The sequence below is a fragment of the Poecilia reticulata genome, linkage group LG19, assembly GCF_000633615.1.
Source record: "Poecilia reticulata strain Guanapo linkage group LG19, Guppy_female_1.0+MT, whole genome shotgun sequence".
NCBI lineage: Eukaryota > Metazoa > Chordata > Actinopteri > Cyprinodontiformes > Poeciliidae > Poecilia > Poecilia reticulata.
This window is the reverse complement of record NC_024349.1, coordinates 14,658,407-14,669,016: the sequence shown is the minus strand read 5'-3', so window position 1 is coordinate 14,669,016 and position 10,610 is coordinate 14,658,407. Positions and strand designations below refer to the sequence as shown.

The 10,610-nt window shown below is 38.4% G+C and overlaps 2 protein-coding genes across 3 annotated transcripts in view; both read right to left on the bottom strand.

The window, feature by feature from the left end:
* The window catches only part of LOC103481634 (glutamate receptor ionotropic, NMDA 2C-like), a 59,519-nt gene that overhangs the window by 14,597 nt on the left and 34,312 nt on the right, over window positions 1–10,610 (bottom strand). Inside the window, exons 9-11 of the mRNA XM_008437258.2 lie at window positions 4,733–4,895; window positions 3,380–3,533; window positions 2,892–3,017 (exon numbers count right to left, since the gene is read on the bottom strand). Coding sequence (XP_008435480.1) covers window positions 2,892–3,017; window positions 3,380–3,533; window positions 4,733–4,895 — 443 coding nt within the window. The remainder of the gene's footprint in view (window positions 1–2,891; window positions 3,018–3,379; window positions 3,534–4,732; window positions 4,896–10,610) is intronic.
* LOC103481633 (abnormal spindle-like microcephaly-associated protein homolog) lies at window positions 26–2,077 on the bottom strand. Of its 2 annotated transcripts, none has more exons than XR_536329.2 (3): window positions 1,488–2,077; window positions 660–836; window positions 26–582 (listed from the first exon to the last, which is right to left on the bottom strand). XR_536329.2 is itself a non-coding variant. In XM_008437257.2 (3 exons), exons 1-3 carry the CDS (start codon window positions 909–911, stop codon window positions 96–98), a joined length of 528 nt encoding a protein of 175 aa, XP_008435479.1. In that variant the 5' UTR covers window positions 912–974; the 3' UTR covers window positions 26–95. The 2 variants fall into 2 exon arrangements, 1 of the variants encoding a protein (XP_008435479.1); XM_008437257.2 differs by lacking the exon at window positions 1,488–2,077 and having other exon boundaries at window positions 26–210; window positions 422–582; window positions 660–974.

Below are 10,610 nucleotides of genomic sequence, written 5' to 3'. Positions count from 1 at the left end.
ATTACTTACAGATTATAGTAAACAAACAAAACAAACTACATTCCAAACATAAACCCATTCCATCAACTAGGTCCTCTGAATGCAGGTTAAATGATTTAATGTTCATTTTCTACCAGTGGTGTCTCTGTAGGAGCTTGAAGCTGAGTTCTTTGTCTGAAGGGATCATTCAGAACACAGGTGTGCCGAGTTGCTTTATAGGCTCCTGAAGGCCTGAGTGAGAGAGATTGGTGCGCTTGATTTCCTGTGAGGTGCGTGCCAGTTGAGTGGAGATGGTAATGCACTCACAAATTTGCTGTTTTAACTTGACACAGATCTTACTGTGAATCTTTCCGACACTAATTTAGCTCCATAGAAAACAGCATTTTAGTTCCCACAGAACCAGAAGTCCTGTTTGGGTTTTTACAGATCAGATGCTGCCTACTTTGGTGGCGGTTTGGATTTGCGCAGCGTCGGCGGGACGTAGAAGCTCCCATTGATTCTCTGCCTGGTGATGCTGCGCTCTTTGTCCATCCTGTGTTTCCGCGCCGTGAGCCTGTAGATGCTGCCTATTCGGTCCAAAACTTTAGGCAGCTTCACCACCTCCTGAGGGGAAATGGATTAAATTAAGATGTTTTTGTAAGCAATGGTGGGAAAGAAGTTTTTTTCTGTCTGCCTTAAACCTGAGCGTGGCGCTCGTCCTGCAGCAGCAGAGCGAGAAGGAAGCAGGCTTTGGTGAAGATGCTGCCGCCCTTTTCGGCCACTTTGTCCCCAGCTTTCTCCCGGTATTTCTGCAGTAAATCCAGCAGCGTCTCCAGGGAGTTTTCCACCGAAGACACCGCCTGTATGGTCAGGTGGTACTGAGGGGAAACACAGATTAGATTTGAACCAACTTCTCTGATCCATCTCAGTTGAGACAAATAAATTAATCGCATGTCAAATTAAAACAAGCTCAATAATTTATATTTTTCCTCTTTCTACCAAGAACAGGATGATAAAAGTCTTCAGTCTGATGCTTTGGTCTCAACCAAACCTTTTTTTTTTGAAGGGCATTTTTGTTTTCACAGATTTCATAATTCATATTACTTGTTGTTTCTGTTTTGTTTATTAATTTTGGATATTTTAAAATGTCTTCCAGTTCCTGTTTTAAATGTTCATCAGAATTTATCTTTGACCATTATATATTTAGGGATGCACCAATATGAAAATTTGTGCATGGTTGTTTTACAGAAGACTAATTAAAAACACCACAGCAATTTATTCCTTAGCGTCTTGTGGGCGTACAAACATTTAGCTTCCCGTATAAATCCAGAAAAATCCTGTTCCATCAAGCTAGCAAGTACACAATCAGAGCCACAACGAAATATTCCACAACAATTAAACTTTTAAAATCGACCAACTGTCTCAAACAACACATTAAATCTAACAACTGTAAGCAGTTACAATAATATTCTAATCAAATTAAAAATTAAAATACTATATTTTATGGAGAAAACACAAACACGTCTTACCTTGACCGTAGCAGACTCGGAAGCAGAGAGTGCCAGAAAGTTCCAGAAGCTTCAGCAGCTTGGGAATTCATGTCAGCCAATCAGAGATTGGCATTTTCCAGCGTGTATGAGGTGTCCTACAGCTGACCAGTCAGCTCAGCAAAACAACAATTTAAAAAAATGCAACAAAATAGCTTTTTTGAGACTGTCAACACAGCTGGCTGACAGATTTATAGCACCTAATGTCACAGGTGTAGAAACAAGATGCTAGGTGTCAGCCAATCAGAGATTGACATTTTCCAGCGAGTATGACATACTCTTCTGTTGACCAGTCAGCTTTGCAAAACAACAAATGTTAAAAAGGCAACAACAATAGTTAAAATGCTTATTTTTAAAAAAGACTGAGCAAGGGAGCCCACTAACCTGAGAGGGGGACAAAAATAGCTGAAATGCTTATTTTAGTGGACTGCTTCTCAAGGCAGTCTACAAACCTGAGACAAAAAAATAGCTAAACTGCTTACTTTAACCCTTTAATGCATGAATTATGATCATTTGTGTCAAGATTTTTTTCAATTTATTTTTTTATTTTCTTGACGCATAAAAAATGGTACGAAAATATTTTTTTGTTCGCAAGTCAGTCACTGCTCTCCTTATGCATTGCTATGGCATTCCCCTAATAAACAAAATTTTGCCCCATGCCATTTGCATGGCTTTGGGGAGCATGCAAATGTGGGAGATAGTCCAATCTCCCACATAGGATTATTCTGATTGGATTCAGCTCAATCAGAATGAAATTATAATCTGAATGAGAATGGTGGTTAGTGCCAATTGATGATCCGAACTGTGTGCATGTGAACCCTAGTTCTGATAGCGTTAAACTGATCTAACTGCACATGTATGCCCTTTGTCACCATGAGGTACGTCTGCCTTCAGTGACTATCTGCTATGTCTCATAAGCAAAACTGGTCTAGAACTGGTCTGTTATGGTCAAATCATCAAAGCATGTTTATTTCCTCCCACTGTCTCATCCTGTAATGCAGGAAGAACAACAGAATGTGTTGCTTAGCCTGTAACGCATTTAGGGATTGTCTTAACATGTCAGTCGTTATTGGAACCTGACATCGGTCCATTCTGGGTGTTCAGAAGACACACTACTGCATTTGTTTGTATGTTTTACACAAATGGAAATACAACTCCCTATGTTTTTTGTAGGGAAAAACACAAGACGTATACAAAAAAGTGTTTCTACAAAGCATTGAATATTCGAGTGATTATACAAAAGTCACAGGCTTTTGTCAAGGCCTTTATTTGTGGGGGGCAAAAAAATTGTGATTCTAAAACAATAAAATTGCAAAAAAGTGGCATTTTATTCTCTTTGAAGGCAATGTACATGTGAAACTAAAATAATAAATAAATACAACTCACCTTTGGCGCTTACCAGACTGCGGTTGTAGCCCACTGGGCTGAAATATTCAAACACAAACACGGTCACAGCCACGACGGTCAGACACATCACAAACATCATGACCCAAACTGCTGGACTGTAGGGCTCTAAGAGGAAAGAAAAAAAGTGAAACCACACACTTTGATTTTCAAACAAGAATTAAATAAGAGAGTGCTAAAATCTAAGCTACTCATGTTGCTTTTTGAAATCAGTTGAAAATTATTTAAAGGATCTGGGATACTTTATGTTGGACACATTTAGAAAGGCTGTTTAGGTGATTGGCTGGTATACAAGGAGATTTAGTTCAAGATTGCAGTTACAGGTGGGATTAAATCTTAACGGGAAGTTTCCTGAAAGGCTTGTAGAGACAGAACAAGTGTAACTACGCCATCCTTGGAAAAAAAAAGACTTAGAAAGATGGTGTTAACAGGGGAGCATGCAAAACAAACGTTGAAGACCTATTTCTCACCAAGAAAGGCAGACGGCGATACTGTGCCGTTACTACGCGCTACCATGACACTTATTCCCGTCTCCACAAACGGCACAGAGAAGTCAATGATTTCAGAGCGCTCCTCGTTGATAGTAAGCGAGCCGATGGCCATGTCAGCACGCCTGTAGAAAACCTGATGAGGAAAAGCAGCCAAAGAAAGCATAATAAAACCACTGGAGGAAGAGCGTGAGAGAAACTGACCAGCTGCATTTCCTGTACCTAAAACAAGCACCATTTTTAATTTTATGACCAGTCTTTACTTAGGGTGACAAAGTGTCATTTTGCTATCTCGTAGCAGGAAGGCTCTCAAATTTCACTCATGCAGCGAGTCGAGTTTACAGATTCTTCATGTGACTAAGGATTAGAGTGCAATTGTGTGTTGGCACCTGGAAAGCAGCTGTCTGAAGGGAAACATATTTGTCTCATTATTTGAGCATGAAGGAGGAGCTGAATGCTCCGTCTCGAGATCGCTCAAATCCAAGGTGGCTTTATAAATGTTGCACACAAACAGAATTATACAGTAACACTTGCTGAATACCCTCGGGCACAGAAACACAAGCGTGAAGGCTTCGCTGCAGAACATCTGTTCAGAATGTTTTACATTTTGCTGGTGCTCAGTTTGATGTAGTTTGGCAGGTACACAGTCTCTAAACTGAAGAGAGATTCATTCGGTCTCAGTGAGTCATGTAGCATTATAGTCAGAACCTTTTACTTTCAGTATGTGAAACAGCAATTGGGATGAACTCAGACCAACAATGAAAGCTTCATATAATTTAAGCAAAAGTGATGACGATGTGCTTTTAAAATTAAATTAAGGTTAGAAATTTTGTAAAGATCCCTGTATTTATTATCATCATCATTGGAAATTTGCTTAGATTTCTAAATTAACAATTTTTTTATATAGGTTTATTATGTTTTCTTAATGGGACTTTCAATTATTTATTTTTATTTTTTTAACAAAAATGATATCAGAATTTGAGAAACTTGGTAACTTACTGTTTGAAGAAATACTTAATGAAAATTATACTCCTTTGATATTTAGTGTCATTTTTTGTGAAAATGTTAAAAATATATTGCATGAAGGCACTTTGGAGAATAGTGGAAAAGCTTGTATTATTTAAATTACCTTTCTACTGCTAATTTTAATGAAGTTATTTAAAGTCACAGCGGAAGATATGAAAAGCTATATGCAATTCTAAAGCTGCAGGTTGCAGATACTGGATAACCGATGAGCCTTTGTGATAAATATACATCAAGGAACAATTTTAAGTCTTTGGAGGGACACTGTTTACTAACACGTTAGTGTAAAACTGCGTCAGGATTCAGCCTTACCTCCCCAATCATCCCGTTCCAAATCCCATGCACCAGTTTGCCGTGCTTTCCGTTGGTGACCAGGTAGAGATCGAAGGAGAACTTAATTGTTTTGGATAGCTTCTTCAGGATATCTATGCAGAAACCTTTGCAGCACAGTTTGGTGTAGGACTCGGATTGGACACTGTTGTTAGAAAAATGAGATAAAATAAAGAAAAAATGCTGTCAGACATATTACAACATATTTTATTTTTACATCTTCTGATCTGATAATCAAAGACTCTCTCCGCTGCTATATTTGGCTTAAGGCATCAAAGCGGTTGTACTCGTTTCGCAGAGTGAGTGCTAAATACTTCCAGACTCTCATGCTGACAGCAACCATTGTCAGCTGCAGCAAAGTGAAGGACAGGAGCGCTAAGGTTCATTAGCTAAAATCAATGGCGGTTAAAAGGTGTATTTCAAAGACTTGGAAAGGATGCCAAAAAAGCTGCACAAATCCACTTTCACACAGTCCCACAGAGGCCTTGGTGAAGGGTTGCATGACTCCGATGGCCTCCAATCAACATCTATTACGGTCTGTTGTTTTTCCAGCTTCCTCTGTGTAACCTTGCTACTTACCGAGGTGAAAAATAAGACAAGAAAGTCCTCGTAAATACAGGCAAAATGTAATCGAACGCAAAGAGAAAATGTTTATTTCTAAATTAGATGGGAAATTAGGTCAGCAGATGAAGCAGCAGCTACAATTCCTGCCAAAAATCTATTAAGGACTGTGTGTGTTTGTGTCCTTATTAACTGAAGGATCCATTCAGCATGTCAGCAAGTGAACATAAGCTTTGAAAAATGATAAAGACAACCTGTCAGGGGGGAATAAATGAGCCACGCATAAACAAAGAAAAAAGTCAAATGAGCAATTAAGATTATTGCTGATTGTTTTCTAGAATGTTTATTGTGAATAACATAGCTTCACGAGGTTTTGCTGCCTTCATGAGACTAACTCGGAAAATTAAGTGTTAATTAACTGCTGTAGGAGCCGGCCACCTGTCATCATTAACCACACTCTGATTGCCATTCTCCTCACAAACAGTCTGAAACTGGGCCGCGAACACACAAACACATGTTCACATGCAGCTAACTTTCATCTGGGAATTTGTGAAAGTTATGTGTTTATGTTGCAGTGTGTGGTCACCGGATGACAACAAAAAAATGCATAGAAAGTGGCCACAGTGCATGAGGCAGCTGGACCAAGAAAGAGGAAAGGAAAGGGTAAACGGCTGACAAGTCACACAGGGCAGCGGCTCCGTTTGGTGGGAAAGGAGGGCAAGAGGAAAAGAGGACAAGAGGAGAAGATGAAGCAAGAGATGAGTTTGTGACTTCTGGGTTCGTACAGAAACTGAAAAGTAAAACAGGGTTAAGTTATTCCAGTCCCTGAGCTACAGATGATCACAGCAGTTATTTTCCTCACATAATCAAGAACCTAATTTTATTAAAGTTTCTAATTTAACCGATAACTGCTTTCATTTAAAAAATAAATAAAGTCAAATTGCTTTTTATTGTGAATTTAATGTGTGGGCTAGACTGCAAAAAACACAACATCTTACCAAGTATTTTCGTCTAGTTCCTGGTGCAAATATCTTTGTGCACTTGAAATAAGACAAAACTGATTTATAAGCGACTTTTCTGCAAAATACAGGAACTTGCTTTAAGTCAATAATCTTTGAATATTGATAGAAAGTGCTGGGTTTTTTTGCACTTATAACTAGACGTTTTTCTTACATTTTGAGTGAAAAGTACATTGTGCACACAAATATCCTGATATGTCACATTCCTTTTACATATCATATAAATAATCACATTGAGGCACTATAGCCACAAATGCCAGGGCCATTTTCTGGTCCCAGTTTCTTTAGAAAGAAAACTTCTTAAATCAGTTTGAATAAAGACCTGAAATTAATGCACCATTTGATAAGTAGGATCAATTGGAAAGCATGTATTATTAAACAGAAATGCACTTTATAAATAGGCTAAATTAGACCGTATCTGATTACATTTTCTTTCTGTCTACTACTTATTCAGAGCTCAAAGTCAAAGGATAATAAAACGGAAGTTTATGTTCTGTAATCAACGAAAAAAGGACAGAAAATGCTGTAAACTTTTTGCTTGAAAGATATGATGTATATTTTTTCACCTCATTACAATAAAACTGTTCTTTTAAATCATCCATCCATCCATCCATTTTCTTGCACCCTTTTTCCCTCAGTGGGGTCGGGAGGGTTGCTGGTGCCCATCTCCAGCCAACGTTTCGGGCGAGAGGCGGGGTACACCCTGGACAGGTCGCCAGTCTGTTGCAGGGCAACACAGAGACACACAGGACACACAACCATGCACACACACACTCACACCTAGGGGCAATTTGGAGAGGCCAATTAACCTGACAGTCATGTTTTTGGACTGTGGGAGGAAACCGGAGTACCCGGAGAAAACCCACGCATACACAGGGAGAACATGCAAACTCCATGCAGAAAGACCCCAGGCCGGGAATCGAACCCAGAACCTTCTTGCTGCAACAGCTCTACCAACTGCGCCACTGTGCAGCCCTTCTTTTAAATCAAAAGGGTTTAATTGTGATCTACATGACAACTAAAACTATATTTTTATACGTATGACAGGAAAACTAAACAGAGCACATGTTTGTCATGGATGCTGGCTGACTCGCGATGAGAATGTCACATGAAGGATCATCCATCTTCGACAAGCAGAATCAGCTGTGATACTGAATGATGAAACTGGATGTAAACACGAGAGCCACCCATTCACACCATTATCAGCTTGTTATGTTGAGAAAACAAAAGTTTGTTTCTCCAAAGAAAACAAGCTTTGTGGTTTCAGAGAAAATCACATCCAAATGAATCAAGCAGGAACAGCTGCACACAGCTTTTGTGTTCTTTTTAAAGAAACTTTAGGTGTTATATTTCCCGTGCAGTTAAAAAAAATCTAGCATCTATTATGTATATTTTAGAAAGCAGAGATTTAATTTTCTAATGTTCTATTTAAAGCCTGAAATATACAAACAAAAATGGAATACCACACAGAAGTGGGGAGGATAACCAGTACTTTTTAAAAAATATGTTATAGTATAGAAGCTATGCAGCACTAGAAGTTGTAATGAATGAATAGGATATGATTCAAATATGATCTGTTTTTCCAACTTGTCTGAAAGAATCAATGATACAAGCATTTTTTTATATAACTGTTCTAGTTATAGCTGTTGAAAAACATTAACTGGAATAATAGCAAAAAAAAAATTTGTTTTTTAATATTAATTTATAATGTTTACCCCAATGTCTTACCAAATGGCTGCTGCAGTCGTTTCCATTCAAATGACTGCTGGAGGTAAGCAACACCCCTCTCACCAATGTAGCATCTTTTACTATAAGCTAACCTGAAACAAATGCCCTCAGAAGTCACCAAATAAGTGAAGAAAGTCCATCCCTGTGTCATCTATTCTCTGTATAAACCTAATTGTTCTGTTTAGGTGTGTTAGAGAACATTAGAGAACAAACAAGATCATGAAGACCAAGAAATGCAGATGAGGTTTACAGTAATGGAGATGCAATAGGTTTTAAAATCAGCCTTAGGTCATAAAAACTACAGTGGTCACCAGCTGCAATAGTAGAGCAATAAGTAAAACGAGCTGAGAACACATGAATGATGCAACAAAGAAGAAAACTGCAAGTAAAAATGTTGCAATCACAAAAAAGCCATAGTCATAAAGTAGGATAATGATCTAAAACACAATAGTAAATCCATGAGAAAATAGCTTTAAAAAAGGATGAAATCAAGTTGTTGGAATGGACCAATAGACGTCCAAACCTCAACTTGATTGAAATGGTGAATAGTGAAAGAAATAGATGCCTGGAACCCATAATGTTTGAATTAATGTTTTTCTTTTCACTGTACAAAAAAAAAAATGGTAAAAATATCCATCGCAGGAACTAATTGTAGCTGGTGGAAAAGACTTCATAACCTCAGCTGTCTATAAGAGACTCCACTTTTCACAAGGCCAAACACTGATGCTTAGTAATAAATCTTTACACAAATGCATCAACTCTTTCCCTAATAATTTTGTACTTATATTTTATAGGACACGACTACCAGTGACAGATCAGCGGTATGGCATTTCAACTACTGTAAAATCAACCTTCCAGTGAAAGCACCTGAAGGCATCTGGCCTGGATCTCAAATGGGCTTCTTATCTGATGAATCTGCTGCGTGCACCAACTAACTGAAAATCTTTGGATAAAATGTCTTGAACTGGAGAATGAGGGGTTAAAGATGATGAATGAACTGACAGTCGCAATAGGAAATGAGTACTTCATATTTGTTCTTATCATTAGATTTTGTCATCCTCAAGATTAGCCATTCCTAAATGTTAAAAAAAAAAGCCTCATAAGTCACAATTCTGCATAGGATTTTTACATCGGCTGCAAGTGGACATTTATTTACTCACCAATTATGTGCTTGAAACAAGTTAAAGGAAAAAGTGTCAGGATTGGAGTAAGTTTGTCAAGGTCTAAATTGTGAAAATTCAACAAGTGGGTCTCAGCACATCAATCAAAATGAAGGAATGGACATCAACCAGTGACCAGCACAATGTTAGAGAGGTGGTCATAATGATATGCCCACTTGGTGTACCTCGATTTTACTTTGGTCAGAAGTTGGGGGACAGCTGGATAAAACTCTGAGGAGAAGAAATTTCTTAAATTAGTCAAAACTGGACAAAAAATACCAAACCTGGTAATGAAAGCCAAGCAACTTTCTGTCAAACACCTAATCGAATTATGGGCAACTACTTCATAACCCACATTAAATTAGCATCTGGTCAGTGCATAATTCGCCACACTATAATACATCAGATAGACAGAAGCTGGAATTTAGGGATGAATTAATGCTCTTAATCAGCACAGAGAGGTGGGCTCAGCCCCCTGGCAAAGGAAGCTATCATCTGTCCAAGGGAAGGGGGCTTAATGAGCAAGACAAAAAGTTTTAATCATGCTAAACATCTGCTGTACGGTGAAGCTTCTCAGAGAGCCACAGAAAGATTATGAGATTTATATAGCAGCAGTCCGCTTTCCTGCTTCCTGTTTGTTGGTATGAGTCCAAATGGGACAGAGCGAAATAGTGAAAGAGAACCAGAAAGAGGCTACGTTGTCCCATGCTTTGACAGATGTCCCAGTGTTGGACAGATAAATCTTCTTTACTGGCAGTCACTGTTTGGTTGCACCCAAGAACAGCCGGTACGTATCTCTTTCTATAATGAATGTCCATGAAACGGTTAAAAAAACAAATAAATATTCAACGCATGTGTTCCACTTTAGCATAATGCATTCCTACCACACAAAATACATATACAAACTGACAAAATATGCAAAAGTTCAATAGGTATGAACGCTTGTGCAGGATGCTGATTCTGTTGTCGAGTCGGAAACTGTGAAGATAAAAAATGAAGGCTTGTGCTACAACATTCTCTTCGATGTTTGTACTGATTTGAACATAATGAAGAAGCTGCATCCCGCTGATGGTGTGGAAGCAGCTGGAGGTAATAGCTGTTTAATGTCTGTTTTCTGCCATGCACCAATCTGTGTTTGACACCAAAGGTGTGTTTTTAAACAGTTTCAAGCAGACACAATTACTCTGCGTTAAATGAACTGTGGAGGTTTGCAATGAACTTAACTAGAGCAGACAAAAAAAGGGAGGGGGCAGATGTCTGGCTCTTATTGGAACGTCTAGCTCTGTGGGCCTAGAATTATATTTCATTAATTATATTTCTTATAAAACACGTTATTGTGTTTTATAGGAAAATCTAAGGACAGGGAGGCATACTCAAAATGTTTCTGTTCAT

What these genes read in the sequence shown, in the direction of transcription:
- LOC103481633 (XM_008437257.2), bottom strand. Translation starts at nt 911, where the DNA reads ATGCGATTAATTTATTTGTCTCAACTGAGATGGATCAGAGAAGTTGGT. An exon ending in AGGACGAGCGCCACGCTCAG is followed by an intron (nt 583 to 659) that starts GTTTAAGGCAGA and finishes ATTTCCCCTCAG; the next exon opens with GAGGTGGTGAAGCTGCCTAA. An exon ending in AAATCCAAACCGCCACCAAA is followed by an intron (nt 211 to 421) that starts GTAGGCAGCATC and finishes TCTCTCACTCAG; the next exon opens with GCCTTCAGGAGCCTATAAAG.